This window comes from Dermacentor albipictus, chromosome 6, assembly GCF_038994185.2.
Source record: "Dermacentor albipictus isolate Rhodes 1998 colony chromosome 6, USDA_Dalb.pri_finalv2, whole genome shotgun sequence".
Lineage (NCBI taxonomy): Eukaryota > Metazoa > Arthropoda > Arachnida > Ixodida > Ixodidae > Dermacentor > Dermacentor albipictus.
The window spans coordinates 41,852,258-41,879,935 of NC_091826.1; the positions used below are offsets into that span (position 1 = coordinate 41,852,258).

General features: G+C 45.4%; 1 protein-coding gene across 1 annotated transcript in view; it reads left to right on the forward strand.

Annotated features, from left to right (window-relative positions):
- Nucleotides 1–27,678, forward strand: part of LOC135920722 (adhesion G protein-coupled receptor E1-like) — a 506,714-nt gene that overhangs the window by 155,141 nt on the left and 323,895 nt on the right. Inside the window, exon 19 of the mRNA XM_070540398.1 lies at nucleotides 916–3,539. Within this exon, the coding sequence (XP_070396499.1) occupies nucleotides 916–1,440 (525 nt within the window). The 3' untranslated portion in view covers nucleotides 1,441–3,539. The remainder of the gene's footprint in view (nucleotides 1–915; nucleotides 3,540–27,678) is intronic.

Sequence of the window (27,678 nt, forward strand, 5' to 3'; positions counted from 1 at the left end):
ACCCAATATTAAAGAACAGACAAGCAGTCACGTGGAGACGACTACAAACTTATACGTATCCGCACCCGGTTATGGCGAACCACATGTTCCCCGAGGCCAGGAGCGATAGATGTAATCTTTGTGGGGCGAGAGGGACCCTCGACCACATAATATAGGAATGTCCGTACTCTCCCAGACGAACGCACAAAATATGTAGTAGATATACCTGGGAGACCCTGCTGCGCAGCTCGGACTCTGAGCTCCAGCTCCGGCTCGTCCAACTGGCTGAAGAGGCTGCTGGGATCCAAGACCTCCCAGCCTGCATCTGAGGTGGCGGCACTCGCCCCTTGACCTGCGTGTCGAGGGATGGGTAGACCACCTTATCCGTTGGACAATAAAATTTATTCAATGTTGCATAGTATTCGTTGGTCCACTCACGGTTATTGGCCGTGCAACAGTTTTGTTTCTGTAAAGTACCACTTTCTTTCGTGCAGCGTTAGTGTTATTTTTGTTCCATTCAAGAAGATTGGGCATCGTAGTGATGCAGCACCAATAAGGGTATTTCATACCTGTACATGACATATAGCTAGATTAAATGTAAATGATTCAACCAAGCAGAGTATCGAGAAAGTATCGAGCTATCAACATATGTTTTCAAATATCGAAACATGATACGGCTGTTACAGCCCTCGCATCACGTACAATATACCAACAGTCATCTGGCATGCACGTTGCCTTCAATATTAGTAATTTTGCGACGTTTACTTATGCACAAAATTTTTGAAAGCACAGCTTGCCTTGGCTTAGTCCAATCAGATCGTTAAAATTTATTTTTTGGGAGAGAGCATGTTGGTCTTTGAAGCCTAATGTTTTTTTTTTCTTTTCTACCTTGAAGAAATAACATTCGTTGGTCACACTCTCGTTTCTGCACTGCAGGTGGTCACCGACGAGACTGACTCCAAGGAGAACCACAAGGAATTTTACTCCTCCGAACATCAAATCACATCTGTGGTCCCAGACCTCTACTCAGGCCAAGAGCGGGAAATTGTAAAGACCAGCAGCGTGAAGGCCTCTGATCTTCTGAATCATTTCAACGATCAGTCGCGCAACATGACCCCGACCATGGGCCTGGGGAGCGAGCAGAAGGCACACATCTTGTTCGCCTACGCCGGTGGTGAGACCACTCCTATTCGAATCAACGGCATTGTGCAGTCACCAATGGACAAGCCCAAGCTGGAATCGTTCAGCACGTTTCAGAGGCCATCGCCTGTGCCAACGAGCACGCCAAACCTTCCCGAACTGCCGCCTTTCTGGAACCTGCCTCAGGAGGCGGCGACATTTGTGGCAGAATCTTCCCAAACTGTTGGTGCGGACCATGGGCCTATTCGGAGCTCCCTGAAGAGTACTGAAGAGACATCGTTCTCAATAGCGAATGGAGGCAGCGTTACGATAGCGTCCTGAGGGCCTAAATATCCGCAGGTGGCTACTGCGTTCCCCTTTTCCAATTGAGTCCCTGGGTGACAAACTGCCAGTGTTTTAGCATTCCGCCGATGAGCCGATACCTTGCCGCTCATTAATTTTGGGCTTGTGCGATGGGCCCTAAGTTCAACGGTAACATAAGCTCTCCCACGATGCCCTGCGTCTCGTCGGAGAATCAAAGACATACCAAAGCATTGTCATCTTTTAGTTCGTGGGGACAATGACCGTCTGTGAGCGGCGACCACATGGAACACTTTTTGAGCACACTGTCGGCAATGGATCGCTGGGCGCGAATGCGTTCATTCCCCGTCCCACGATAAGGGCACTGTCATCGAGTCCGAAGTTAGTGCCGTGAGGCAACCGTTTTCAGCGATGACAAGGTGCAAGACTTGTAAGCCGAATCGCAAGTCATCTTGGGGTGTGACTTAAACGGGGCGATGTCGTGTAAAGTCACGCCGCAAATGTGTCGAAAGTGCGCCCGGTGTAGTTGACGCTGAAGCCCTAATGTAGGTGGTGGAGCAGAACACGTGATCAAGAGGCGACGATGGCGCGTCCACTGTGCACAGTACAAGGACTTGGAACAGCATTCTCAACTAGAATTGTTGGCCTTCGCATGTGGGGGTGTTTTGTGGAGATTAGTGAGCACGACGTCATGAGAGCGAGAGACCAGGAAGTCGAAGGTGTCAACTTGTTATTTGTTCTTGTTGTTACGTCTTGCCCTTGAACGTTCAGCCATAACCTTGGCCAAAAGAAGAAAGAAAAAAAACGTTGCGGCCTTGCCACTCTTTGCATTTTGCTGCCGTGGTTTGTTGCTGACTTACTAGTCCCATTTAATCGTTTTTGAAAGCAAAAACAATTTCCAAATGTCCTAGGTGTGCGATAAGTCATCGTGTGTGAAATGAACTGTAGTGAGAATGTGCTGGTGCTCTATTTTGCCGTCGTCATCTCCGCTCATACTTGTTTATTTGCTGGTTTCACTATGGCAGGAGGTTGAAGGCTCAAGAGTGCCGTCTCGCCTGAGTTAAAATCCAATTTGCCCGGTGTTTGAAGAGTTCAGCACCAAAACGAGTCCGCAAATTTCTTCCCTGCTCCTCTTCTTCTCTCATTCTCTGTTCTTCGGGACTTTACAACGTCCGTTTTTCGAGTGTTATTCTTCACTGCCATGTAATGCTAACATTGAGCATCGCTGTGCAGACAACTAAAGAAGCAAAAATGATGGCCGAGCGATCTGTAATTGTGCTCTTGCGCATGTCTGAACAGACGTCTGATCATCGGAACGCCTCAGCAAGGCAAAAAGTGGTGTCTTCCGCACTATACACAAAATATGTCACCTCCGAAGGTTGATTTAGAATTACTACTGCTATTCAAATGTATTTATTTGAAAGTTTGAATCCCCCCTTTCATGTTGTGAGGCTCGAATTTGTCGAAGGCAGCATTCAAGCGCAATTATTGGGAAGATGAAGTGGCCTACATAGTAATAAAAAATAAGCTGTTTTTAATTATTTGAGCTGATGCTGCTTTCTGATAAAGCTTCTTCGCTGTCTTGAAAATCATTGAAACGCTCCACTATCTTTCCCCCCCCGCCCTCCCTACTTGAGTTTCTTTGCAGACGTATACCGAAGATGTAATGGAAACGTGTCTGACTGTTATCTTTAGATAAGAGCAGCGGCTAGCGCGTTTCGGCGCTCAAGTTCGATTCACGCGGAAAGGAATTGCTGACGCACTTGGCAGACACAGCGTCATGTGACCTAGGGCTCGTGAAGCGTGTACTGCAGAACATCAGCGCAGACTACAGCGGCTAGCTTCGCGATTCCGCCTTGTTAAGACCGGTCGCGCTCAATAAGAATAGGTTCCCTACACAATCAGTCGTGTACGTTAGTATGTCGTATGTATTGAGTTACAAGCGTTGAGGGAGAGCACAGGCGTCGTAACGCAAGGATGCTGATCAGCTCTAAATTAGCCATATATTCCACCCTGAAGTTAGTAGCGCCAAAGGGCAAGCCTCAAGGCGGTGTGTAAGGCGAGTCGGCATTCTTGTGGGCCTTCCTCGCTCCTCGGGACCTTTTGAGTGTGGCCTCACGGTAAGAGCGCTGCTTTTACATTCATGTTTGCCTGCTGTGTCCATCTTTGTACAAATACCTGTGCTGCATCTAATCTACCACAACACGTGCACAAGTACATTTCGAAAGTTCCTTAACGTCAGTGCAGGCACCATCGTGCAGGCGAAGCCATTTTCGCGTATTCGACTGTGCTCTTTTCTACGTGTGTGTGTGCGAGTGTGTGTAAAAAAAGATTCAAAAGTGTTCTCATCGGGCCATTTTGGTGCATTTACGTACGAATGAGTTCGTAAAAAGGCTGAAACATGATGATCTTTTGAGATACTGCCTACGGAATTCGTAAGCTAGATCAACTGATCTAGTTATCACTTAAAGGAAGTTGGAACGTAACTTACCACCTCAAATTATGCTTCGACGTACGCATCAGCGGTTTATATTCTGTGAACCAAGCAGCGTACCACGAATTAGTCAGTAGCGTGTGATGCCTTGATAGCCGAATGTTGTTTCGAATGGTCAAAGCAGTTTTGTAGACTATTTTTTTTTTATCTTAGCGTCTACGAGTTCATGGTTGTGCGCTGAAGATAGCAAAGCCTGATCGCTTTCTACACCTATTTAAAATTAAAGCCTGCTCAGACAGTGGCACAAAGGACGCCCCTTTCCGTATATTTTGGCAGTTGAAATTCGCGATCAAGTAGTTTTAGAGAAGTGAAATTTATTTGATCGGCCGGTACCAATTTCAATGCTACAGTGACAACGCTTTTATTTGGTTTCTTGTTTTTGCACTAAGACACTGTGCAATAAAAATCTTGATAGCAAGGAAATATACGTGATCATAGGGGCTTCGAGTAAAACGCACTTAGGTAGGTTTTACTGAAACTTCTCAAAAACAGAATGGGGCAAACTAAGGGTCAGGAGAATGACACAATAAGAAAAATTTACCTACAGCAGTCATTTTCACGTTTTCCTAAGCAGGTAAAGGAACGTTCCAATGCCAGCCATGGGTTTGGTCTTGACAGACCTAGTGAGAACGCCTTAAGTACAATTTTTTTTCAGTTTTTCTAAAGCTAACCCTCATTTTTTTGGATGAAAGACTTTAATAGACGTGTCATGGAAGATTACACTGAAAAATTTAGCTACTATGATGTTACAGGATTCGGATGGTTTTGTTCTTAGCGAAACCTCCCTTTGCACAAAGGATTACATGGCAGCCTATCGAAAGGACGCTACGTATCTTATGGGAATCTGACGCCCATTTTTAAATGTGCCGCAGCTTAGGTTACGTGCCATAGTTTCACAAAGGCATTGCCTAATTAATGCACAGGCAAACAGAGAAAAAGCTGCAGTTGCGTTCTTTACGCAATCGCTTAGCACTTAAGAACCCTAAAACCTGGAAGTGTTTTTCGCTAATCCTGCTCCAAACCACTTTATCTGTGACGATGAGGTGCAATTTCGTTTTACGAAACATGGTATGTAATCCTTTTGAGAACTGCCATAACTATTAGTACACCGACAAGTTCATATAGCGCGGTCTATGTCCAATTCGCGCCACAAGAGGCTGTACTCAACGCACTCTCATCATATACAGATACAGGCATGGAATAAGCTGTTCCAACAGTTGCACATTCAAGATATCGGCTAAAATATCTTTATGGGAAGTAATTCAGCATTTTTTCTTTCTTTATCTTATGCGAAATTTGTACATGATTAGACAACCTCCGTGATCGAAAGTTACAGCATGCTGTTTTGGTGTTGCTCAGATTGATAGCAGATAACGTTTGTAAAATCTTTTTTTTCTCTCTCGAACTGCCAGTTTGCATGAGATGTGCATATGCACGCCATTCCAGAAAAAACGTAAGCACGAAAAATATACATCCCGGAACCAAGCACTGTCTTTTCAATTACCACCGTTGTTTGGGGGCCATATGGTGTTGCACTGCTGAGCCCAAAAGTGCGGTTTCTACTCCCGGCCATATTTCGAATATACGGAATGCAGAAAGTTTTGTATACTGGCGGTTCGAGTTAACGCTGAAGAACTACACGTGGTCAAAAAATTGCAGGCTTTCTCTACAGCCGCCACATAAACCTTGTCGAAGCTATAGTATTTTTGAATTGTTAATAGCCCGCTGCGGAAGGCACTTAAACAAAGAAAAAAATATAAGATAAACACGGCGCTGTGCTCGTGTTAGCACATTTATTTGTGTAGGGTCTCGTCAGGCAAACACTTTCACAAGTAAAGATGTATTACCAACTCACCTAAGTACACATCCTGCTATGGTAAATAGGGCGTTTCCGCACATGAAACTGCACGGGGAATTGTGAAGGACGCCGTAGTGGCGGGCCCCCGGATAAACCGAGAGCACCTTCGCTTTCAACGAAATACAGCTGCCTTGACTGGCAATCCAACTTGCGATCTCGTGCTCAACGGCATAACGCCGTAACCACTGATTCATTTCTTTTTAAAGTAACACTAAAGAACGGCACATTTTCCTTTCACAGTGTAAGCGATTCGGGTGTGCCTATGTCATATACACCTAGTTCTAGGAATAAATCTCATTTGGCGCCCCCGATACCCATATATTACGGATGACAATCTCAAAGCACGTCTGACAGGTGCTCTTCGCTAACGTGGCAGTTTAGGGTTCCTGATGCACTGCGATCAGCATTGACGTAACATGTTGCCGACGAGCCCAACGTTTTTATCTCTTTCCCTCATTTTACCGTCGTCTACAACGTGGTACGTCTAACTGCCTCTGGCGAGTACTTTCTTTTCTTTCGGCCCAATTGGAGTTTCGTGCTCGAGCGAGAGTCCGGCGCCTGTTCTCGATTGCAATGGCGATTCTTAAGGATAGTGTTTCCTTTTTTCTTGCTTTGTGTAACAGCGCGGAACGTTACCCGTACACGATGGAGCGCGATTTCACCATTCGGATTGTGTGTGGAAGTGTGAGTGTGTCACGTGTGTCGTGCGTCCACGATTCTCAGTGTCTTCTACATCACGCGGCTTTCCTTCCCCCACCACTTTCCTTGGACGGGCGGTGACGCAATTCCGTCCTCTGCGTTGGCGCGCCGCGATTTATCTCTGTGATGTGAAGGAGGGAGGGGAGGGGTGCACCACACTTGATGTATACGGTGACGATCCGATGATGTGGATGGAAGACGAACTGCTAATTGCAAATAAAAAACGTCTCATGACACCGTCTCGTGTTTATTAATGAGCTAGCTTTAGTACTGCCAAAGTGAAAAAAAAGTTGTGTGTGTGTGTATGTGTGTGTGTGTTTGTTAAGTGTGTGTGTGTGTTAAGTGTGTGCAGTGTGCAGCTGACGGTGGTCTGCTACGTATACCGCCATCAATTGCACTTCGATCCTCGAAGTGGCACGACGTGTATCGAGTGAGTGCCTGAACAAGATTTTGCAGTGTAGTTAACGCCGTTTACATCTTGTATTCAGTACCTCAAAGAGGTGCGAGGTAACGCTAATGTATGTTTCTCATGTTTACCGATAGTTTCTTTTTTTTGTTGTTGTTGATGTTGTTGTGTTTGCTTGTTGCTGTGCACTTTGCCCATTCACATAAACAGCTTTCCTCATTTTCAATGTAAAACCAGGAATAATGAGCTAAAATAATGTGTTGAACTATAAACCTATAGACGCGGGCGACAGCTTATATCAAGCGTGTAGTCATTTCATTGCCGTATCTTTACAAAGGCATTTATAATCTGTTTGAGACCCCCGCCGCATGGCTACCGACAATGAAAATTGGCTGTTTTTTTACGTATAATAGTTCGCAGCCTGGAGCTACAATCTAGGGCTAAAATGGAAGAGGAGGAATTATGTGCTGTTAGGCCTGCGTCTGAGAATTTAGCGGAAAATGAGAGGGATAGCAGAGAGGGAAAAATCAGTGAGGTCAGCCAGACGAGCGTCACCATACACTGGGGGCAAGGGAAAGGGGAATAAAATGAAGAAAAGTGGAAAGAAATGATCACTTTGTGTCCCATGAAGCGCCATGACACCAAATTCAAATTCCAGGCTACGGCTGAGCCAAGGAGCTTACTCGAGAATAGCGCAAAATAAATTTTATCTAAGGGACCTGAGAATTGGCCAAACTATTCAACTACATGGAATGCTGATGGGAGCATGTGATCGCGCCAAACTGATAAAGCAAGTACTTTTTTTTTTCAAAGTTGTAACAAATTACTCGACAATAAGAACTGACTGCATAGGCCTTTCTGCCACTAGGATTTTCTTAGGTAGGCTATCACTTAGATTGCCGCAGGATTTTCTTGGGAGGAAGGGTTACCACGGTAGCACCGAGGTGGTTGAGCCATACGAACCACGATCAAGCTGCGTCTTTGCGACACGCTCTTTCAACATTGCTCAAGAATCGTGAAACAATAAAAAAAGCCAACGTTGCGACAAGGGTGCCTGTGGAAACTTCGTCTTGGGGTGACATCCCTTTGATCAAACGCACATGATCACTTCCAGACTTCATCATCCTGAAACCTCCTGTAAATCTTTGGTTTTTCGGATGTTCTAACACCGGCATCCAATCTCTGTGACAAGCAGATGCCTTGGGAGATCCAGAGCGATCAGCTTTAGCGTTCGACATCGATCTTTTATTCGCTGTTGGTCGTACATATTGTGCTAGTAGCGCTACAGTACACTAGCTGGGCTCGGGTACCGATAGCGTTGCGCTCACTTTCAACCCCCCCCCCCGCCCCCTAAAAGGAAACGAAGTTTGCCACCCCCCTTCCTTTTTTTTTATAGGAGCCTCCGGGGACTGCGACTACACAACTTTATGGCGACAGCTATTAATGTACATTGAGCGCAAATCTATCCTTTTCCCGGGCTACATACTGGGACGATGACTTTTGGGGGACACTTTCTCCTTCACGAGAATTGGCGTGACTACAGCGGTGGACACATCGGCGCCTACCAACCACAGCACTACTCGCACGTCCAAAAGCGGGTTGTATTAGGGTATACGTTTGACTGGCTCGTACCGCACTCTAATCAGGTTTCCAGCGACGCTGTTGACGGTGTGAGTGCATCCAAGCGCTCTGACCTTAAGCGCAGTGCTCTGAATGAACCAGTCGAATGCATCCCGAGCGCTCTAATTCGAAAAGACGGATGCACATCGCACCGCGAGAGCGCCGAAGAGCGTTCGAAAGCACCGAGTCTATTGTATACCATTAATCTGGTTTCACAAGTTACCGCGCGCGCCCACGCATACAATAGCGGCCGCAAAGTACTATATGGCGGTGGAAGGAAACGCGAACAGCGGAGCGCGTGGCCCAAACATAACTGAAGGTATAGTACGCACCGTCCAGTCATCACCATTGACATTCGAGCACATCCGGTTTGATCGCACTGTGCGGTGGTGCGCCCCCTATCTTGCAATATTTTTTTTCTTTGCTGCTTCTGTTTTATTTGAAAACGAGTAAAGGTGACTGTACGGTAACTATAACAGCGCAGACTGTACTATCGCGATTAAAAGAAACGGGAACCGCGGAAAGCGTGCCTTTTGGCACAGCCAGCGCTTCTACGAGGATACGCTGTCGCTAGGTGGATCTCTGCTTTCAATCGGCGCCACTGTAGCGCCTGACCTGACTGGCAGATAAGCTTTCCTTGCCGATAAGCCCGGCAAGTAAAATGCGGCCGGCTTTCATGCTGTCACGATGCTTGCGTGCTTAACAGAACTGAAGCGTTAAGTGCGAGCTTGATCGTCGCTGCCTCACGGCAGCGGTGATCATGGAAATAAAAAAAAGAACAACCTTCAAGAATAAAAACGATGATTGGAAGTGGAGCTGCACATGCGCGATACATTCTTCTATGGCGTAGGAGCAACGCTATCGGCTCGAGTCCCTTCAGTTTCAAAATGAAAGCAGGCTGCGGCCGTCGGACGCCGACAGGATCAGAACGATCGCTTTGTACCGGCCAGGAATTCCCCAGAAAAGAATTGCGGAGGTTACCGGAAGAGCGCTTTCGACCGTCAACAGAGTTCTTTTTTTTTTGAAAGTCTACAAAACTGAAGGCAGACTCTCGGACCTTCCTCAAGGTTCGTGGCCACGTTCCACGACCACGGAACAAGACCTAGTAATTATTGCAGCCGCCGTAGACAATCCTTTTTAACAACCCCGCAGATGAAAAGCAAGCTCGGGCTAAACATTGACGTTCAAGCGGTTCGACAGCGCCTCCACGAAGCAGGCCATCACAAAAGGACAGCCGCAAGAAAGCCTTTGCTTTCGGAGTGCCACAAAGCCACCCGTCTACATGCAATTCGCACAATCGCACAAAGACTGGTCTGTGGAGGATTGGGGCTAGGTGATGTTCACAGATGAGCGCACATTTGCCAAAGCTTGGCCTCAAGACAATCATCGGTAAGCCTTTGCACCCTAGTGTTCTTGAATTGCGATGCTCTTTGCGAATGTGTGGTCCTGAATTCGTTTACTTAATGCTAGTGTGGTCAGAGTAGTATCAAAATTTAACGAAGATAGCTCCACGAGGAATGTCACATGAGGGTGCGACTATCGATCGTTTAAAGGACGTAATATTTATTTCAGCGTTTTAAAGTCAGACATGTGTTCTGCAATAAGATTGGCTACTTCTTTATTGCTGCATGTAATGAAATAATGGCTCGAGGTGCATTCTGAGCGAATGAATAAAAGCTACGTTGCTGTCACAGCGCATTCCCTGTTATAGTGCCAGGTGCCTACTTCATTTTACCAGAAATATCTACAATACACCAATATACTACAATATACCAGCAAAATTTTTGTATACAGCAGCGATTAGGCTAAACGTATTATACCACTTTGACGCGCGTAATCAGAAATTTTACTTTCTTCTTTTTTTTTACTTTATACAGCTTTGATCTCCCCTGCTTCAAGCGAACAAACCTCAGCGGGCGCTGCTACGTGAATGTGTACGATGCCATCACAGCCGAAGGCTTGGGTCCCCTTATACGGCTAAATGAACGCTTTACTGCAGCAGAATACTGTAATGTAATTGAGGAGGTTGTCCTGCCTTTGCTTTGGATGGGCCATGCAAGGGTGGGCTGTTTTATTATCAGTATGTCCTTTCTCCAATCCATAATTCCCGTTGCGTGGAGGCTTCACTAAAGAGTAAACTTTCGTGGCCAGCAAAAAGGAGCGGGCATAAATCCAATTGAGGATGTCTAGGGATTTACGAAATCACGCTTGTCACGTCTGCTGCTCCATAAAATAAACAAGGACTCCCTTTGGGCTGCTGTTCACGCCGAGTGGGACAGGCTTCCCGACACTGAGCTAGCCACAGACCTGTTTGCCTGTGTGCCAAGGCGCATGGAATCCCTCATCCTGGCAGAAGGAGACTTCACCAAATATTAATTAATGCAAAGTATGTTTTTTTCGAGTGAATCTGCTTCGTGATTTCCTCAGACTTCATGCCAGCTTGAGCTTTTGTTTCAGTTGTTCTTTATATCTTTCTTATACCAATAAGTTTCCTATGGTCTGGAAGCATGAAAGCGTGCCGCACCTTACTTGCCGGACATATTGGCAAGGAAAGCTTATCATCTGCCGGTCATGTCCGGCGCTCGGAACGCACACGCGGTGGGATAGCGCCAGCCGGAACAATATTCTAGCGCTATGGTAGCGCCGACAGAAAGCAGAGATTCACCTTGCGACATTTATGATTATGAGGCACGCCGTACTGGAGGGCTCCGAAAATTTCGACCACCTGGGGTTCTTTAACGTGCCCCTATCATATGAGAGTTGGACACGTACCCTTGCGCTAGCGCTGACTGTGCCAGAAGCCACGCTATCCGCGGTTCGCGTTTCTTTTCGTCGCAGTAGTACAGTTTGCGCTGTCATCCTTACCGTACCGTCACCTTTCCCCGTTTTCAAATAAAACAGAAGCAGAACAGAAACAAGACTATCGCAGGATATGGGGCGCACCACCGCACCGCGCGAACAAACCGGATGTGTCCGTCTGTCAATGGTGATGACTGGACGGCGCGCGCTATATATTCAGTGATGCTTCGGCCACGCGCTCCGCGTGTTCGGGTTTCTTTCCATCGCCATGGTACACGCAAGTGCCTTAAAATTCAATACGCCAGATTACGCCCCAAACTTCACCTGTGAGCTAGACGGCTTCACGGTCGCGCCGCACACTCGTCCCTATTTGACACTAATTACAACAGTCGTGTACTGCAGCTTTATTTCACCAGTCAAACAGTATATGTCAAGTTATGAGTACAGCGCAAATATGGCACTAGTTGCGTCTTTCACACTCGCGAGCTACAGCGGCCATAAGAATGAGCCGAGTCATCTGCCTAAAGCCGTGTACGCGGTGGTAGTCAAGCTTAGCCACTGATGATACATTAGGTAAAGGTGGCTGCTACAATGAGGCGGACCCAATTGTGTGGCCGAATACTGCATAGCGCTGGCGAGGCCACTCGGCCATGCTACAGGTGACCGCGCGAGATTGTTTCACCAGTACACAGGTTATATCACGGCATTTCATGCTATCTTGGATTGCTCCCTTGCTGTTCGTGTATGTTTAGCTGTGACTGAATCTGGACTGATGAGATGCAGCTCCTTCCGTGCCTCTTCCCAATCGACGACGCCTTCGGGATGAATGAGCGGCGACTTTATCGAGGTATTCCGCCCATCCTCCGTTGCGAGGAACCGAACTTTGCTTTCGGGGAGCTGTGTTAGGCTGCGAACACGCTTGCGCTCAGAACGCCGCAGCAAACTCAATGAGACATGTAGCACCGTGCGCGTGGCCCGCAGTCTTTGGGGGTGCGCACTGGGCTTGCCCTCATGTCTTTCTCGAGGGTGGTGGGAGTCCAAAATGCGGGCCAGGTTGTCGGCATTATGCGAAAGGCACATAACGACCTCAGATGTGTCAGATGTGGACCCGGCGCAGTTTGATGCATTCGAGGAAATTCCGTGAATAGATACCTGAGGTTCTTAGTTTACCGTTTAGATTGGCTATTGATGAATGAAAGCATACAAGGCGGCAGAGCTGGGACACGTTTGAAGAGCGATACGCCCAGGAACTAACGGCGGCACCAGCAAGTCGTCTTCAACGTGTTCGAATGAATCTTATTTTTTGTTTTAACATCCGTGGTTAGGCATGTACCTAAGAGTTTTTTAGGGGGGGGGGGGGGGGAATGCTGAACACAAAGTAAATTTTCCATGCAAATGAGGGGGGCGTATATTTGCTATTACAAATGTGAATAATGCCCTCCGTTCGCCATAAAGACCCGTAAACCCTCAAAAGAGAAATGAAATAAGGCGTATCTCACAGGTACGCCTCTGAGATACACCTCTACTTTACTTGGCAAACAAGGAACCACATCACATGGACTCGCGCAGAAAAGAAGCACAGGAAGAACACTGCCGAGGACAAGTAAATAGGCGAAGTGTAAAATAAAGATTTCTAGTTGCGTTTTTCTGAATTAGCTCTGAAAGAATTGTAGAGAAATACATATTTGGGGAACAATCACAGTTCTTATAGATCCCTGATTTACAGCTCTACCAAGTGGCAAAACCGACTCCTATTGTTATTGGGGAAGTTGTGTTACGATGGGTAGTTGCCAGTCCCGTACAACCGCGTAGAGCGCAGGACGCTGCGGTTCTAGACGTGCTGCGTCTACCGCAAAAGGTTAGAAAGACACCGACATAAGCACAGCAGTAAGTGGTCAGGTGGCTCGTCTGATAATTGTAGAAGCCTCATTCAAAACACACGGAATCATTCTGCAGTTCTGGCAGCGTCTTCTCTACTTCTTTTTTAAATAAAAAAATGTTGATTCATAAGTATTTTAATAAACAATGGCCAAATTTGTTAATTTTTGCTTTTCCTTCCTGTTTGGGTGTTGACTTGGCTATCGCCCGTAATAAATCGCTTAATTTCTGAACCCATTGCGATTCTTGTTTCCAGTTGCCGATTTTGCACGACAAGTGCTGTACAATTAGGGAGAAGCTCGACGTGGTAACGGGTGACATTCGTATTTCTTGTGGGTTTAACGGTTTTTGAAGGGTTTGATGATGGACGCTGTCTTGCATGATTTTATTTTGTACCTTATCTAACCGATATCACGGGTATGTGGTTCCGAGGACCTGCCAGCGTCGCAGCGAGCCGTCATTTGAGGAAATAATGAAGCAAAAGGAATAGCTAAACACAACTGGCGTTTTCTCCCGCCGCAAATAGTTCCTCGAGCGTACTATGAACTGAATCCCTTTCCTGGTCCCTGGATTAGCAAAAGCAAAGAAGGATGAACTAACGAAACAATAGCGATGCGCATGACCATTGCAATACATGGTGGCAACTGAATTAATCTCGAGTTATATTCGCCGGCGGCAAATCGATAAGGAAACTGGCCTTCACACCCCAGGAGATGCCGAAAACTACCGCCATCCAAAAGGAGTGAAAAAGGCGGAAAAACGTCGGCCGCCGAATAGTTGTCAAGTGTCAAGATTAATTTGGAGGCGCCTTGGCAATGTGTGTCAGGAGTGGTGGCGTGGGCGGGGCGGGGTGGTGGTGATGGGGGGGCGTGCCGCTTAAATACGGGGGGGGGCGCCCCCCCCTGCCCCCTCCCGGGCCCTCCTTGGGTGCGTGCCTGTCCATGGCGGTAACAGAGCTGATGTGACGCATATGCTGGCGTCGCTACCTTCCCAATGCTCGTCCGCAACAACTGCGCAAGACTTGTTGCTTACTTACTGGAGCAAAAGTGTTTCAAGTTGTCGCACTATGCGATCGTAGTTTTTTCTTTTCTCGCGAGAAAATGACACCAGCTTAACTGAACGCGGGCCAGGCTGGTAATTATTCATGGTAACTCCACAGCGCTTACATGTAAACTACCTGTGTTCTTTGTTCATTGTGTGCGCTGTAGTCTTACCACGAGTAATGAGAGCCCCACCAGGCACCAATTTGACATTGGTTTGTGGCTTCTCTCGCCAGAATTATCACCGAATTCCGAATGAGTTGGAATATTCAAATTAAGAAACGTGAAACTAAAGGAAATAAATTCGTTTGAGCTGAATTTTCGTAGCTGAGGTTCTTGCATCACCAACAAGTATATAATTCTTTCTTTTTTTTCTTTAGTTCGCACGCATGTTAACCCGAAACCTGAAATGGGCTCCAAACAGTTTTATCCACTCAAACTATTCTTATAGATGAATGCTTTGGGTAAACGCGAGCTGTCCATTCTATGAAACACCAAGAGCTTTCTTGTACGCAAGCAAAATAACGCAGGCGCAGCATGAGTTTGGCTCCAGTACGGTGAACATACAGGCTATAGCGCAGCTCATGAGATGTCATGTCCCGTTTACAAACGGTACATGATAGGCAATGACGCTTAAAAATAGGTTAACTGCATTGCAGTTGAACGTGAAATAAAAGGTATAGTTCGGTCAATGGTATTGGTCTTCATTCATACGAAGTTATTTACTAATGATTGAGCTTCACATCGCCGATCGACGCTGCTTGCGGGAGCGGCGCATCATAGAAGCGCTAAAAGGAGCCAGCAGCTTACCATATCATTGCGCCAATATCAAATAGCGACTACAGTTCCATTTTCGTGCTTTCCGTTGTTCATTTCAAGTATGCCTCGGCAGCAGTTCTCACAACATTCCATACGAGCGTCTTTATATACAGTGGTGCGCTTTGCCTCTACACTCCCTCGCCCCCATTCTCTCTCCCCCGTCCTCGGTCCTTACGAATACGGGACTATTTCATCTCGTGCAGGAATACACCACTCGCCATCCCACAGTGGTACCGCATTGCCAATTGCTTTCTTTTTTTTCTCATTTTTTTAGTACAGCACACACTCCGGCCAGAACTCATTCCCTCGCGAATATGAAGCAAACAGTTTTGCTCGCTCTACTCAATAAAGCGCCGGCAGGTTCCACTTCTCGAAGTTCAGTTTTTCCATCAAACGCGTTCAACCTTTGTTCCCTACGTTTTGGCAGACAGCATTTAGCTAGCATGAGCAGGGGGCGCTCCGAAGCGAAGACAAAAAAAAAAGTGCCGCGCCGACTCAGTGTTGTGCGAGAGAGCACCATATTGCAAAATGAAAGTGCATTTCGTCTTCCAGGTCGCCAGTTCAGGTTTACGCAACGAAGAGCATGTTTCCCACCTGCTCGTAAATTCATTCCATGCGCCTCCGAGACGAGCGTCCCGGTGCTACGAAACTGTCGCCGCTTGCTCACCCAGAGAGTTTTTTTAAAAGTGCTTACGACGCATTTTCTTACCGCTATCGTCGCGCACACACACCTTTTTTTTTCTGCGTCTCATCTCTCCATCACCGAACACCACCTACCTCCATTTATTATTTTTCTGGAACGCTCGTGCATCCCACCTCCCTCCCCCAATTCCCGCTCTTTTATTAAATTTCCTGAAGCGTAAAAATGAAGCTAGAGTGCCGAGAGCTGTCGAAGTTTTCACTGGAAGCAGCGGCGAAGTCGAGCAAAGTTGAAGAAATTCCACCCAAAATAAAAAAAGCTAGCGTTAGAAAGTAGATTTTAAGAAAAATTTGAACAGAAAAGTGGTAAGAGGTAAAATTAGAAACATCTTTCTGAAGTAATTTGAAAAGACTTAGCGCCTTGGTTGTCGCTGTTGCGAACCTTTCCCAGTTTATTCCCAAATATCAGCGCTGTTTTACGTCCTGAGTGCGAGATGATTTTATGATTTCATGTTTGGGCGCGGAGGTTTCTCCGCAGTTCCGCGTTATATACGTGGTTTGTTTGTGATGTGATTTGCTCAGTTCCAATTTTTAACATTCCGCAGGCGCTAGACGTTGTAAGAAATGTTGTCATAACGTCTTCGGAGGAGGCGACTTTATCGCTCGGCAGTTGTCGCCGCGTGAGCCGTTGAGTTTGCCTTCGTTCCAATGAAACAAGCCAGGCATGTGCCCAGATGCAATATAGAAAGCAATAATTATAGGGCTCTACGTGCCAAAACCACTTTCCGATTATGAAGCACGCCGTAGTGGAGGATTCCGGAAATTTAGACCACCTCGGTTTCTTTAACGTGCGCCTAAATCTAAGTACACGGGTGTTTTTGCATTTCGCTCCCCATCGAAATGCGGCCGCCGCGGCCGGGATTCGATCCCGCGACCTCGTGCTCAGGAGCCCAACGCCATAGCCACTGAGCAACCACGGCGGCTAGAGGCAATGCTTAACAGAATACACACTGAAATGTCACTTCTGCGCGGACTTTGAGCGCGAATGAACTATAGTGGTTTAATCTTTAGGTAATGTGACTTTTTCTAATTTGCTCCGCTCTTCGATCAGAATGTTGAGCAGAAACTTAAGGTCTGCCGCAGCATGAATATAATGATGGTATAAGCGTGACATGCACAAATGTATATAAGACAACAAATGGGCTTCTTCATGCATTTAAAACAATGGGAGCAATGCCTTTACAACCCATTTTGATGCGCATTGCATGCAATAACTGTGAAGTCAGCAAACTTCGTTGCTCACTCATCCGAAACTCGTTAGTAGCCTATTACTCTGCATGTACACGACCTTCTCGGAAATGAAAGACCGGAAACCATTGTTAGATACAAAGTTAAGCGAGCATGCCTCTGATTAAAAGAAGTGCAATTTTTGTTAAAAGTATACTGATTACATTACTTGCCACCTCCCTCTCCCTCCGCTGACCACAGACTATTTAAGGGAGTTTCTGTCTGTCGTACACTTTTAGCTTCGATACTCTGGGGAACGGAAGCTGCAATCGCAGTTGACATAGCCAGGTCCGAAGTATATCGTACAACAAGTACCAAAGGAATATCCCACAGTGAAACTAAAAAAAAGAAAACATGTATGGTGAAGCGGCGGAGTAAAGCTCACATGCTTTTTAAAAAGCTACACATCAAAATTACCATGGAGAAGAACGCAGGAGAACACCACCCCGCAATCGGAATATTTGAACGCAATACGATTCTAATGATGTATGTCGCATACCACGATTGCAATAAGAAAAGCATCCCGGCATAAAAACAATAAAGAGCTCGCACGTGTCGTGTTTCCTCACCTTCATTCCGAATAGATAAATAACTTGTTTGTCCACAATGGCAACGAAGGCCAGGCGCATCAGTCTTGGCACTCCAGGAAAGAACCGCTTTGCAGATGAACCGCCATCTAAAACGGCAAGCTGAAACAACCGGCCTATGCGGCCGCATACGCTGATGCGCTGTTGCCGTCCAATCTCTTTCGGCATTCTCAATATTTCAAGGAGCCACACTTCCGAAGTTCCCTTCCCATGTTTACAGTTTCTACGGAACACCTCGCGCGTAATCTGCGAGCGCGCTTTCTTGCAAATTGCCAAACGCTGTGTTATGTATTGCTTGGTCCTCCCGTTCGTTTTGTATTTTTTTCTCGTTCTTTGTGCGTGAGGACTCTATGCTCGAGCGTGGGCTCGCATCGCGGAGCATTCCTTGTGAAAACGACGCACCCGAACGTTATAGGTTTTGTTATAGGTTATAAGTTTTGTTATAGGTTATAGGTTTGTTATAGATTATATAATAACAGAGAGTGCAGTGTCCATGGGTGAACACAACTATACCAGCTCGATTGATGGGGCGAGGATTGAAAGAAGGTCGAAGCATGTATGCTTTAACTTCAAGCCTGCTTTTCTGTTGCAAAGGTGCGCTTAGTTAAGGGAACGCAACCGCCTATAGCAGTGATGGCAAGAGAGGGCTGATAGTTAAGGGAAACTGTCTCTCATATCATTATTGTTTGCCTTGTACATGCTTATTTTTTTTTCCTAAGCGTCATTCGACTGCGAGGAGCTCAACAGAATGCAATGAAAAAGAAAATCGATTTTGTTCTTATAGTATTGGTATCAAGTCGGCAACTTCTCCTGATGAAGAACCTTTGAACATGTTTTTACTCATAGGGCTACTTCATCATCAAGCATTATCATCGTTTCACTATGCTTTTGCTTGCTCCACGATAGAGCTCCAGCGAACTATAGTGGCAAAAAGTTTCGCCTTTATTGCATCAACATACTTTGTTTTATACCTGCAAATTATCAAACTTCATCAATGCAACTAGCTCTCTTTCAAGCTTGAGTGCATCTTTTTACATGTCTTTAAATCTTTTCTCTAACCGTGGTCTGCGCGATCCAACAGCGCGCATTTGTAACGTGCACCGGTGCAACTTCGAAAAACGCGCTCTAACAAAAAGCATTGTTTATATCTGTGGTATGGATGACATGACTTGATATACCCTAAATACTACACTTTGAATATCAAGGTGGAAAGCTCATGCACTTTAAATAAAATTCCAAAGCAATCTTTTTTCTGAACGTACATTTCAAGCAAATACATAGGTAAGGACATGATGCGTGTCTATCACGAAGGCTACTGTCAAACTAAGAGGCACGCATTTTTGGCTCAATTGTTTAGCTATGTTCCCGTTTTCTTTTTCGGTGCAGTGGAGAGTTCCTGCTCTCATACAGTGCAAGGCGAACGCTGAAGGAGATAGTAATAGCACAGTATAGATTTCTTTGTCCATTTCTGAGCTTCGCTGCTGTAGTCACAATAACCGAGAGCATGCAGCAACACACACACACACACACACACACACACACACACACACACATATATATATATATATACAGTGAAAGCTCGTTAATTCGAACTTCATTAATTCGAATTTATGGATAATTCGAACTGTACGATTTGGTCCGGCCAAGCTCCACAGAAGTCTATGTATAAAAAAGTCCGTTAATTCGAACGCGAGAAGGTTCCCTCACGGATAATTCGAACTACGCTCGCCTGGCACACGGCCAGGGAAATGTGCCTACGGCCTACACACAAGGCTGTGTTGCCTCCTAAACGGAGAGAACGGCGAGAGAAGGCAAAATTGGAAAAAAATCTAACCAACGCGGGGTCAGCCAGAAGGCAGCGGCGGCTGCCGCCTCTCCGTTCTACGTAACCTCCGAGACTTCTTGCCCGTTGCGAATCTCGGAGGCTTTGCAAATCTTGTACAGCTGCTAATGTTGTGCGAAGATGGCACGGCAAGCGCCAAAACACAGCGAATCAAGTACGTCGCAGCTGCGCTTGCAATCAAGAACCAACGAATCAGGGCCTTCGCCACCTTCACATGTTCGGCGTCTTCGTCTCGGCAGTCTTCATCGGTTGTGTACCTCTGTTTTCAGCTTAGGAGGTATCGGCCGTCGCAATTCATTGTGATGGTGTTAAGCCTCGGCTAACGTTCGTTTCTGTGGACATCGGTGGTGTGGCACAGTCGGACCCAGAGCTTCGACTTGAAGATGGCGTGTGCCCGTGGCACACGCCATCACTTTGTGACACGGCAAATTTCTGACATTCCCTACTGCTTCCAAATCGCAGTGTACTGTTGCTCTCCTTCACTTTCGTTAGTTCGAACTTTCGTTAATTCGAACTGAAGCGGCTTCCCCATGCGGTTCGACTTAACGAGCTTTTACTGTATATATATATATACACACTGAGACTTCATATGACGGACTTCAAGGAGTTTTAGTTTCTTTGGCAGTCGAATATAGTTTGTCCTATTTATCGGCAGGCCAATTGTGTTTCTTAAGAAAGTGGTCCTGTATCCAGGAATCTCTGAGAGGTTCTCAAGAGAATCGCAGTTGCTTCTTTGTGTAGCTTTGGTAGCTACGCAGACAGCCAAAGATAAATACTTTAGCACGTTCCACCTGCGTATACAGAAAAGTCCGAAAGAACTGTGGCAATTCTTTAAAATGAACAGTAAAGATGTATTATCAATACCTGCTCTTGATAGCGACGGTGCTACCATCCACAGCGACATTGAAAAAGCCCAGTGCTTTATCTCGTTTTTCAGTTCTATGTATGCTGCTCGTGTTGACACTCAAAACACTGTGGCGCGATCCACCCAAGTGGTGGGTGAGCCCATGGACGATATCATGATTGACCAACGAGGAATAGAGGCAGCTCTCAGAACACTGAATCCCTCTAAAGCAACTGGGCCAGACGCTTTGTCACCAGCACTGCTTTCTTTGTGCCCACGGGAGGTGTCCAAATATCTGTGTGTAATATTTACTAAATCTTTACTAGAAATATCTTTACCAGATGACTGGAAACTTGCCAATGTCGTCCCTGTGCATAAGGGTGGACCACGAAGTAGTGTTTTGAATCACCGGCCTATCTCGCTTACTAGCGTTTCATGTAAGATACTTGAGCATGTGCTTTACAGTAATGTTATGAGCCACATGAACGTGCATTCTTTGCTCAGCCCCCAGCAGCATGGATTTCGCAGTGGATTTTCTGTACAACACAGTTGCTTGAGCTGACGAATGATTTAGCAGGAGCTTTGGACAAGGGTTTTTCTGTTGACTGTTTGTTTCTAGATATTAAGAAGGCGTTCGATGTTGTCCCTCACTCTTTACTTATAGAAAAATTAGAAATATATAATATAAACAGGACGGTTGTTAACTAGATAAAAGAATACTTAAATTGAAGAAAACAAAAAGTTGTGCTTAATGGCAAAACATCCCGTGAAGTTGATGTGTCCTCTGGAGTGCCCCAAGGATCAGTCATAGGACCATTTTTATTTCTTATCTATATAAATGACATTTGCTCCGGTATTTCATCGCAAATCAGGCTTTTGCCGATGATTGTGTTTTGTACAGGAGTATTCATACTACCCATGACTGCAATGTTTTACAAAATGACCTGTACAAGGTAAATGAGTGGTGCAACAAGTGGCATATGCACATTAACATGAAAAAAAAAACCTTTCATATGCGTTTCTCGAGGAAAAGAACCCCTCATGACTTCTGTTACTCTTTAAATTCCACCATGATAATATCGGTTCAGGAGCACAAACATCTCGGCTTTTATTTCACACCTGTTCTTTCCTGGAGCCGTCACATTGATCATATCACAAGTAAAGCATGCCGCATTCTAGGTTTCATGCGCAGAAATGCAAAAAAGTTGGCACTGGAGACAAAGGTATCATTGTACAAATCAAATGTCCGATCTGTTCTGGATTATGCGTGTGCTGTGTGGGATCCGTGGACGGCACGTGACGTCAACAGTTTAGAAAGAATTCAAAGCATAGCCGTTCGTTTTGTTTATTCAAACTACACTAGGAATTTCAGTGTTTCCAGAGCAAAAGAAAGCCTCAGTTGGGAGCCACTTCAGCAACGCAGGAAATATCTCAGACTGAAACTCTTTCATAACATATTCCACTCTCGAACAGGTATAAATCCCGGGAAATATTTTTCCAAGCCTGATTACGTTTCTCAACGGCTGGACCATGAAAATAAGGTTAAAGAAATAGCCTGCAAAACTGAAGCGTTTAAAATGTCATTTTTCCCCAGAACCATAAGCCAATGGAGCAAGCTACCATCCGATGTCGCAATGATTCTAGCAAATGATGTATTTTCAAACTGTATACGCCCACTGAAGTAAGATAGTGTTTTAGTGTGTATGTGCGAGTATGACAGCATTCCGGGTATATGTTATGTTTTCTCTGCTTTATTTATTGGTTCTTTGTTTCCTTTTCCCCGCCGCTGTAATGCCTACGGGCGCTGTGGGTATTGTGATAAATAAATAAAAATACATTATTTCAGTGCATAGCGTTTTGTTGTAACGAGATTAAAGTGCAGTGGATTTGCATAGCATATTATGTTTTCTTGCGCTAATAAATACTACGCGAGAAAAATAGGTTTTCTCGAATGGTGCAGGTGTTCTTCTATTTACTTTAATTTCCGCTATGCTGGAAGAACCATGGCTTCCTTCCCCATGGGCAGTCACTGTTCGGAACGTAACGTGGAAGACATGATAACCAAAAGATAGGGTATTTCTAAGCAATAGCTTATACAAATAGAGATTTACCCTCAGTTTTCAAAAAGCACTTAAATGTTAATACAATAAGAAACGAAAGAATAGCGTTTTCGGAGGAAATTGCATCCAGCTGCATTATTTCTCCTAAGAGGTCATATCGAAATTGTCAGTGCGTTTTATTTTACATATTTTTTTTCATTTTGTGTGCGTGGAAGACATGACCTGTGAGCCTTCATAAAATTGAAGCTGAGTTTGTCCTTGAAACACTTCCAGCAGGAAAAAATTTTTTAAACAGGGATGAGGTACCTCAGACATGCTGTCTGAGGTACCTCATCCCTGTTTAAAAAATTTTATACCACAGTGTGCGATTCCATCTGTCAGCCCCTTTCTTGTTTTTGGACTTCCAGCAGGAAAAGGAACGCCAAGATCCAACCGAGAATTATATTCACCAAACGGTACTAAACCCCCTAGAAGTCCAGATTTGGCTCAGTTACGGTTCATCCTACATGAATACGTTCCGTTCATCCAGAAAAACGCATGCGACGCATGCCAGCGAAATCTATTTAACTTGAACAGAAATTTGGGCAAGTTGGGAACAGGTACATTGTGGAAATAAACGGTGCCACTTCAACAGAGACCGTAAGCAATGGAGAGACGCACAAGCGCTGAACCACTCTCAACAAAATTTTTATTGAAAACGTGGGTACAAACAAGTAATGGGCGCGCTAAACGTTTTCAAGAAAAAAGGTAACGATATGCGCTTCCCTGTTGAAGTACTTAGACATGATGAGCTGCAGTTCTCAGGTCTAAAATTAAGGGCGCAATCTAGTCAACCTAAGATGTCATTGCCATCTGAATGACATTCAATGACATCTTAGTTCAAATCAAGAAAAATAAATGGGCATGGGTAGGACATGTAATGAGGAGGGAAGATAACCGATGTTCATTAAGGGTTACGGACTGGATTCCAAGGGAAGGGAAGCGTGGCGGGGGCGGCAGAAAGTTAGGTAGGTGGATGAGATTAAGAAGTTTGCAGGGACGACATGGCCACAATTAGTACATGACCGGGGTTGTTGGAGAAGTATGGGAGAGGCCTTTGCCCTGCAGTGTGCGTAACCAGGCTGATGACAATGACGACTAGTCAACCTTGTTGGAACGTAGCCCTAGACCTGGGAAACCTATGTTAGGTTACGGATCATCGCGCTGAAGGTGCTGAAGGAGGGTATAGCCGTATCTCGTTTGGGTTCTGCTATCGAGAGGTCATGTTGTCTCTCCTTGCTTGATACTGTGTTGTCTATAATGGGAAGGCTAAGGAAAGCGGGATACCCAGAGCACGTTAAGATGAGAGCCTCCGAGAAAATTTTGAAACGTGTTGTGGAATGCGGTAAAATGCTAAGTACAGAACGAGAGGAACCACGGAGGTTGTGAGTTCTACCATATTTGAATCGTCTGTCGCACGTTTCAGAGAGTTTCGGCATCCGAAATGACGTCAACGTTGCTTTTGTTGCAATGGTAATTAAATGGGCACCCCAAGCGCATTTCTGCCGTCCTTACTTGCGGTTACATCCTAGGCGCAAACAAACATCATAGCATTGCGGTTGCAAATGTTATAGACTTGTGCATTTTAGAAGGTTTGAGCATTGAGCTTGTTGGTACATTGATAGTAACTTGGGAAGAGCTATAAATGACGCGGCAAGAAAGACAACACATTAGCACAGACTAACTTTAGTGACTAATTGAGACCAGCAGCGGGACGCTCGCAAATGTTGTATACTAGCCTTGCGCTTAATCATGACGTGCAGTATGGTCTTACTCTGCATGATCGTAACAATAATTTACCGCAGGTAGCAAATCTCTCGGATTCCGTAACTATAGGCATGACTGCCGGTGCTTGCAAAGGCAATTTGCTCTACCAAATGGAGAATACTCTAATGGATGTGTTAGTTATCTTGGCACTAGCGGTAAGAAACAAACCGGCACCATAGGTAAGAAACAACGCGGCCTACCAATGCTGGGACCCATTTCCATCAAAAATGCACATTTCTTTAGCCTACTTTCTTTCATTCATGCTGCAATATCTTCCAACGTGAAATTCGCGAAGAAGTTCGAACAATTCCTTGGAGCAACGCGCCGGAAAATGAATAAAAATGACTTTTTTCGAGTCTACGACATATTGAGAAACGTCATTTCTTTGGATGGGAGACGGCGACAAAAACAGAAGCCTCAAGCATTAGAACTCGGAGACACAGCCTTCTAAACTAACTTTTTTTTTGTTCGTTTCTTTCGCCGCACCTTCCATGCTATGATACGACTAGCCTAGTAGGGCAGCATATACTTTTGCTCGACGCATTCTTCAACGTCCCATGTTTTGCTCACGGCGCGCAGCTTCGTCGGCGCATCATTCTCCGGAGGCAGGGAAAACACAAAGGAGACGCAGGTTCTCGAACGAAGGACTTGATGCTCTCGACAGTAGTGGCGTCTGGATTTGAAATGCACCTCCCACTCGAAGACTTGCGAAAAAGTGCCAACAGCTGAATAATTCAACGAAAAAAAAAAGTGCCGTTTTCCTGTTTTCCCTCGGCATTTACTGAATCCTTATTCGTCCTTTCTTCCACGGTCTGGGTATTCTCTTGCCTTTACTGCCGATGTACCACTACGTTTTATTCTTGAGGGGTAGTTGTTTTTCTCGTTGACAGTGGTTTCTGAAGCCCTGATGGTCGTGGGCATCCCGTTGGAGGTATATGCGTCTGAGCGATGGTTGTGCGCCATTCGCTTCCCCTTTTGAAGGAAGATACACAAGACACCGTGTCACCCCCTGAAAAATTCAACGCGAGAGAATTTTTGAAGGAAGGCGACGTCTTCGAGTACCCAGCGAGTTTTGAAATGCAAGAAAGAAAAAGAAATGAAGTACTAAGGAAACCCCAAATGTTGTGCCTACAGGAGATTTCTCTCATGCGAAGAAACAAGTCTTTGGGTCGCGGAGAAATTATATTCTCGAGTGTCACGTGTGCTATAGCATGCATGGCATTGGCTGAAAGATAAATTAAGGTGGGCGTTTGAAACAAAGCCGTATAGGTCAAGATGGAACGCGGACGTCTCGGTGGAATGTTGGAGGAGGTCGCTTAGCGCGGGCTGTATCGTTCTCAGATTCGGATACAGCTCGGAGATAGAACTGCTTCTCGAAATGATTTTGTTACCGACTGATATGTTACGAAAGAGAAAAACTTGCTTCTTCTGTTCGAGTACCCCGCTCACTACTGCATGTACCCGATTATTCCAACATTTGGTACCCTAGTGCAGGGTAGCAAACCGGAGGTTTTAACTCTGGTTAACCTCTCCGCCTTTCTCTCATTTGCATCTCTCTCTTTCTCTATCTCTCTCTCCAACATTTACTATACTTGTATAATAAGTCTGGTATAGTCTGCGATTGGCAAGCGCAGAGTTCGCCACATTTATCAATAAACGACGTTGTTAGTGCTACAAGTGGGTGCCAGATAATTATACCGAACGCAATTAGCGCAACTGTATACTAAATCGCTAGCCTAAAACGCATATATCGAACCCATTCTAGCATATTCCAGTGTGAGCTCGATAAATGCGTTATAGGTTAGGAGGTTTGTATCTGGAGGCATTAACTGCATTTGGAATCATTAGCTTAGGTCCAATAGTAACAGTGACTACCTTGTCTGTCTGAAGTGCTACTAACTCTATACTTAGCGGCCGCAGTTATGAGAAACAGTGAATGCTGGAATAGCTAGGTACTAACCACAAGAGTCACTTGTATTTCTTTTTTTTTTTTAGGAGTGCATGCTAGAGGTGTTCTCGTACTTGTGTGCGACGGCACAGCAGTCTAGAGAAACGCTGACAACACAAATATGATTCAAACACTTTCATCGAGTGCAGAATTTTGCATACGAAATTATTTTCGTGATGAACATTTTGCACAATCGCATACAAGTTAATTTGAGAAAAGAAAAACTGAATACAACGTGCACTAAGATACACAAATGGCCGCTCCATCAGATAAGTATGAAGTCTCTCACCTGGCTACAAGCAATAGTTTCGCAGCTAGGAATGACTGAACAACAAATGATCGAAAAAGTGCGGCAACCGAGGGGCCCGATTGTTGTTAATTGCAACCATATGTAGCCAAACAGATAACGAAATCAAGGAAATCACGAGGCAAGTTAATTGAAGTGAAGCAATCATAAGTAAAGGGGAAATGAAACTGGACGACCAAAGGGCAACTTGCCGCAAGTAGCAGACAAAACCCACGATCTTCGGACTCGCAACTTTCACGGCGAGGGTCAGGAATCCGGCGGCTTTGATGCCTTCAGGCAGAACACGAGGAAGCGTACGAGCATGATCGAGCGCAACATGTTTATATTGATCGAGGTGGTTCCTAATGGAATTGTCCAGCTGGGTCGTGTCTTCACAACTTGCAAATGGTCGCTAAGCAGCAACTACGCTGTCACAAACACCAATGGAAGCTTCGCTTCAACGGATTCCTACACTGCGTGGGATCGGCAGATTTTTTTTTGTCCACTTTTATTTCCCTTAGTCTATCGCTCCTACAGTTAAATCATTACTACATCTAGCATCCCTTTTGCTTCATCATTTGTAGGCATCATATGGTTGGTAATATGTAATGGTCTACGATTCATCCGACCTCTAAACATAATATAAAATTAATTTACGTTCGTCATAGCGCGGGCATGTAATTGGGCGGGCCTTGCTGTGCGTTCCGTTACAAAACCACGAAAGAAAACTTTTTTTGACCTGACTGAATCCTTCCGATGTCACATTTGCAGAAGCCCGTGTGAGGAACAAACAAGCCGGATATATGGAACCCGATCAATGATAACAGCACTTCGGCCCCCATGGAAGTTTCCTAAAAATTAAAAAAAGAAATTTTGCAGCCACTCCTATGCCGCTGTTTTACGATACAAATTGTGGACATAAGAGTTCCGTATATCGATTGTCGGGTTGGATAAAACAAGTAAAAAGGGCATAAATGTTGGTTAAAGAAATGGTTTGTTTGTTCTGTATAGAGCATGATTCGCTATTCTGACGATGTTTACAATAATCGGCCGAGTTCGACTGTATTATTCAATCCGTAACCCCACCAGATACGTGATTTTTTTAGCACTTGGCCCAGCGGACACCTAATTCTCAAACTACCGAAAGTATGAAGTTGCCCAGCGAGGTTTAATTTTATTATGCACACAACGACATGCCGTGGAGGCTCAGTGACTGCACTGTTTAGCTGCTAAAAGCGGGACCACGGGGCCTCATTTGTGGCAAAGGCGACGGCATTTTTATGAAAGCCTAAAGTGAGAGCACCCGTGTTCTAGGCTTTGGGCCCGGGGGTAAAAATACCAGGGGT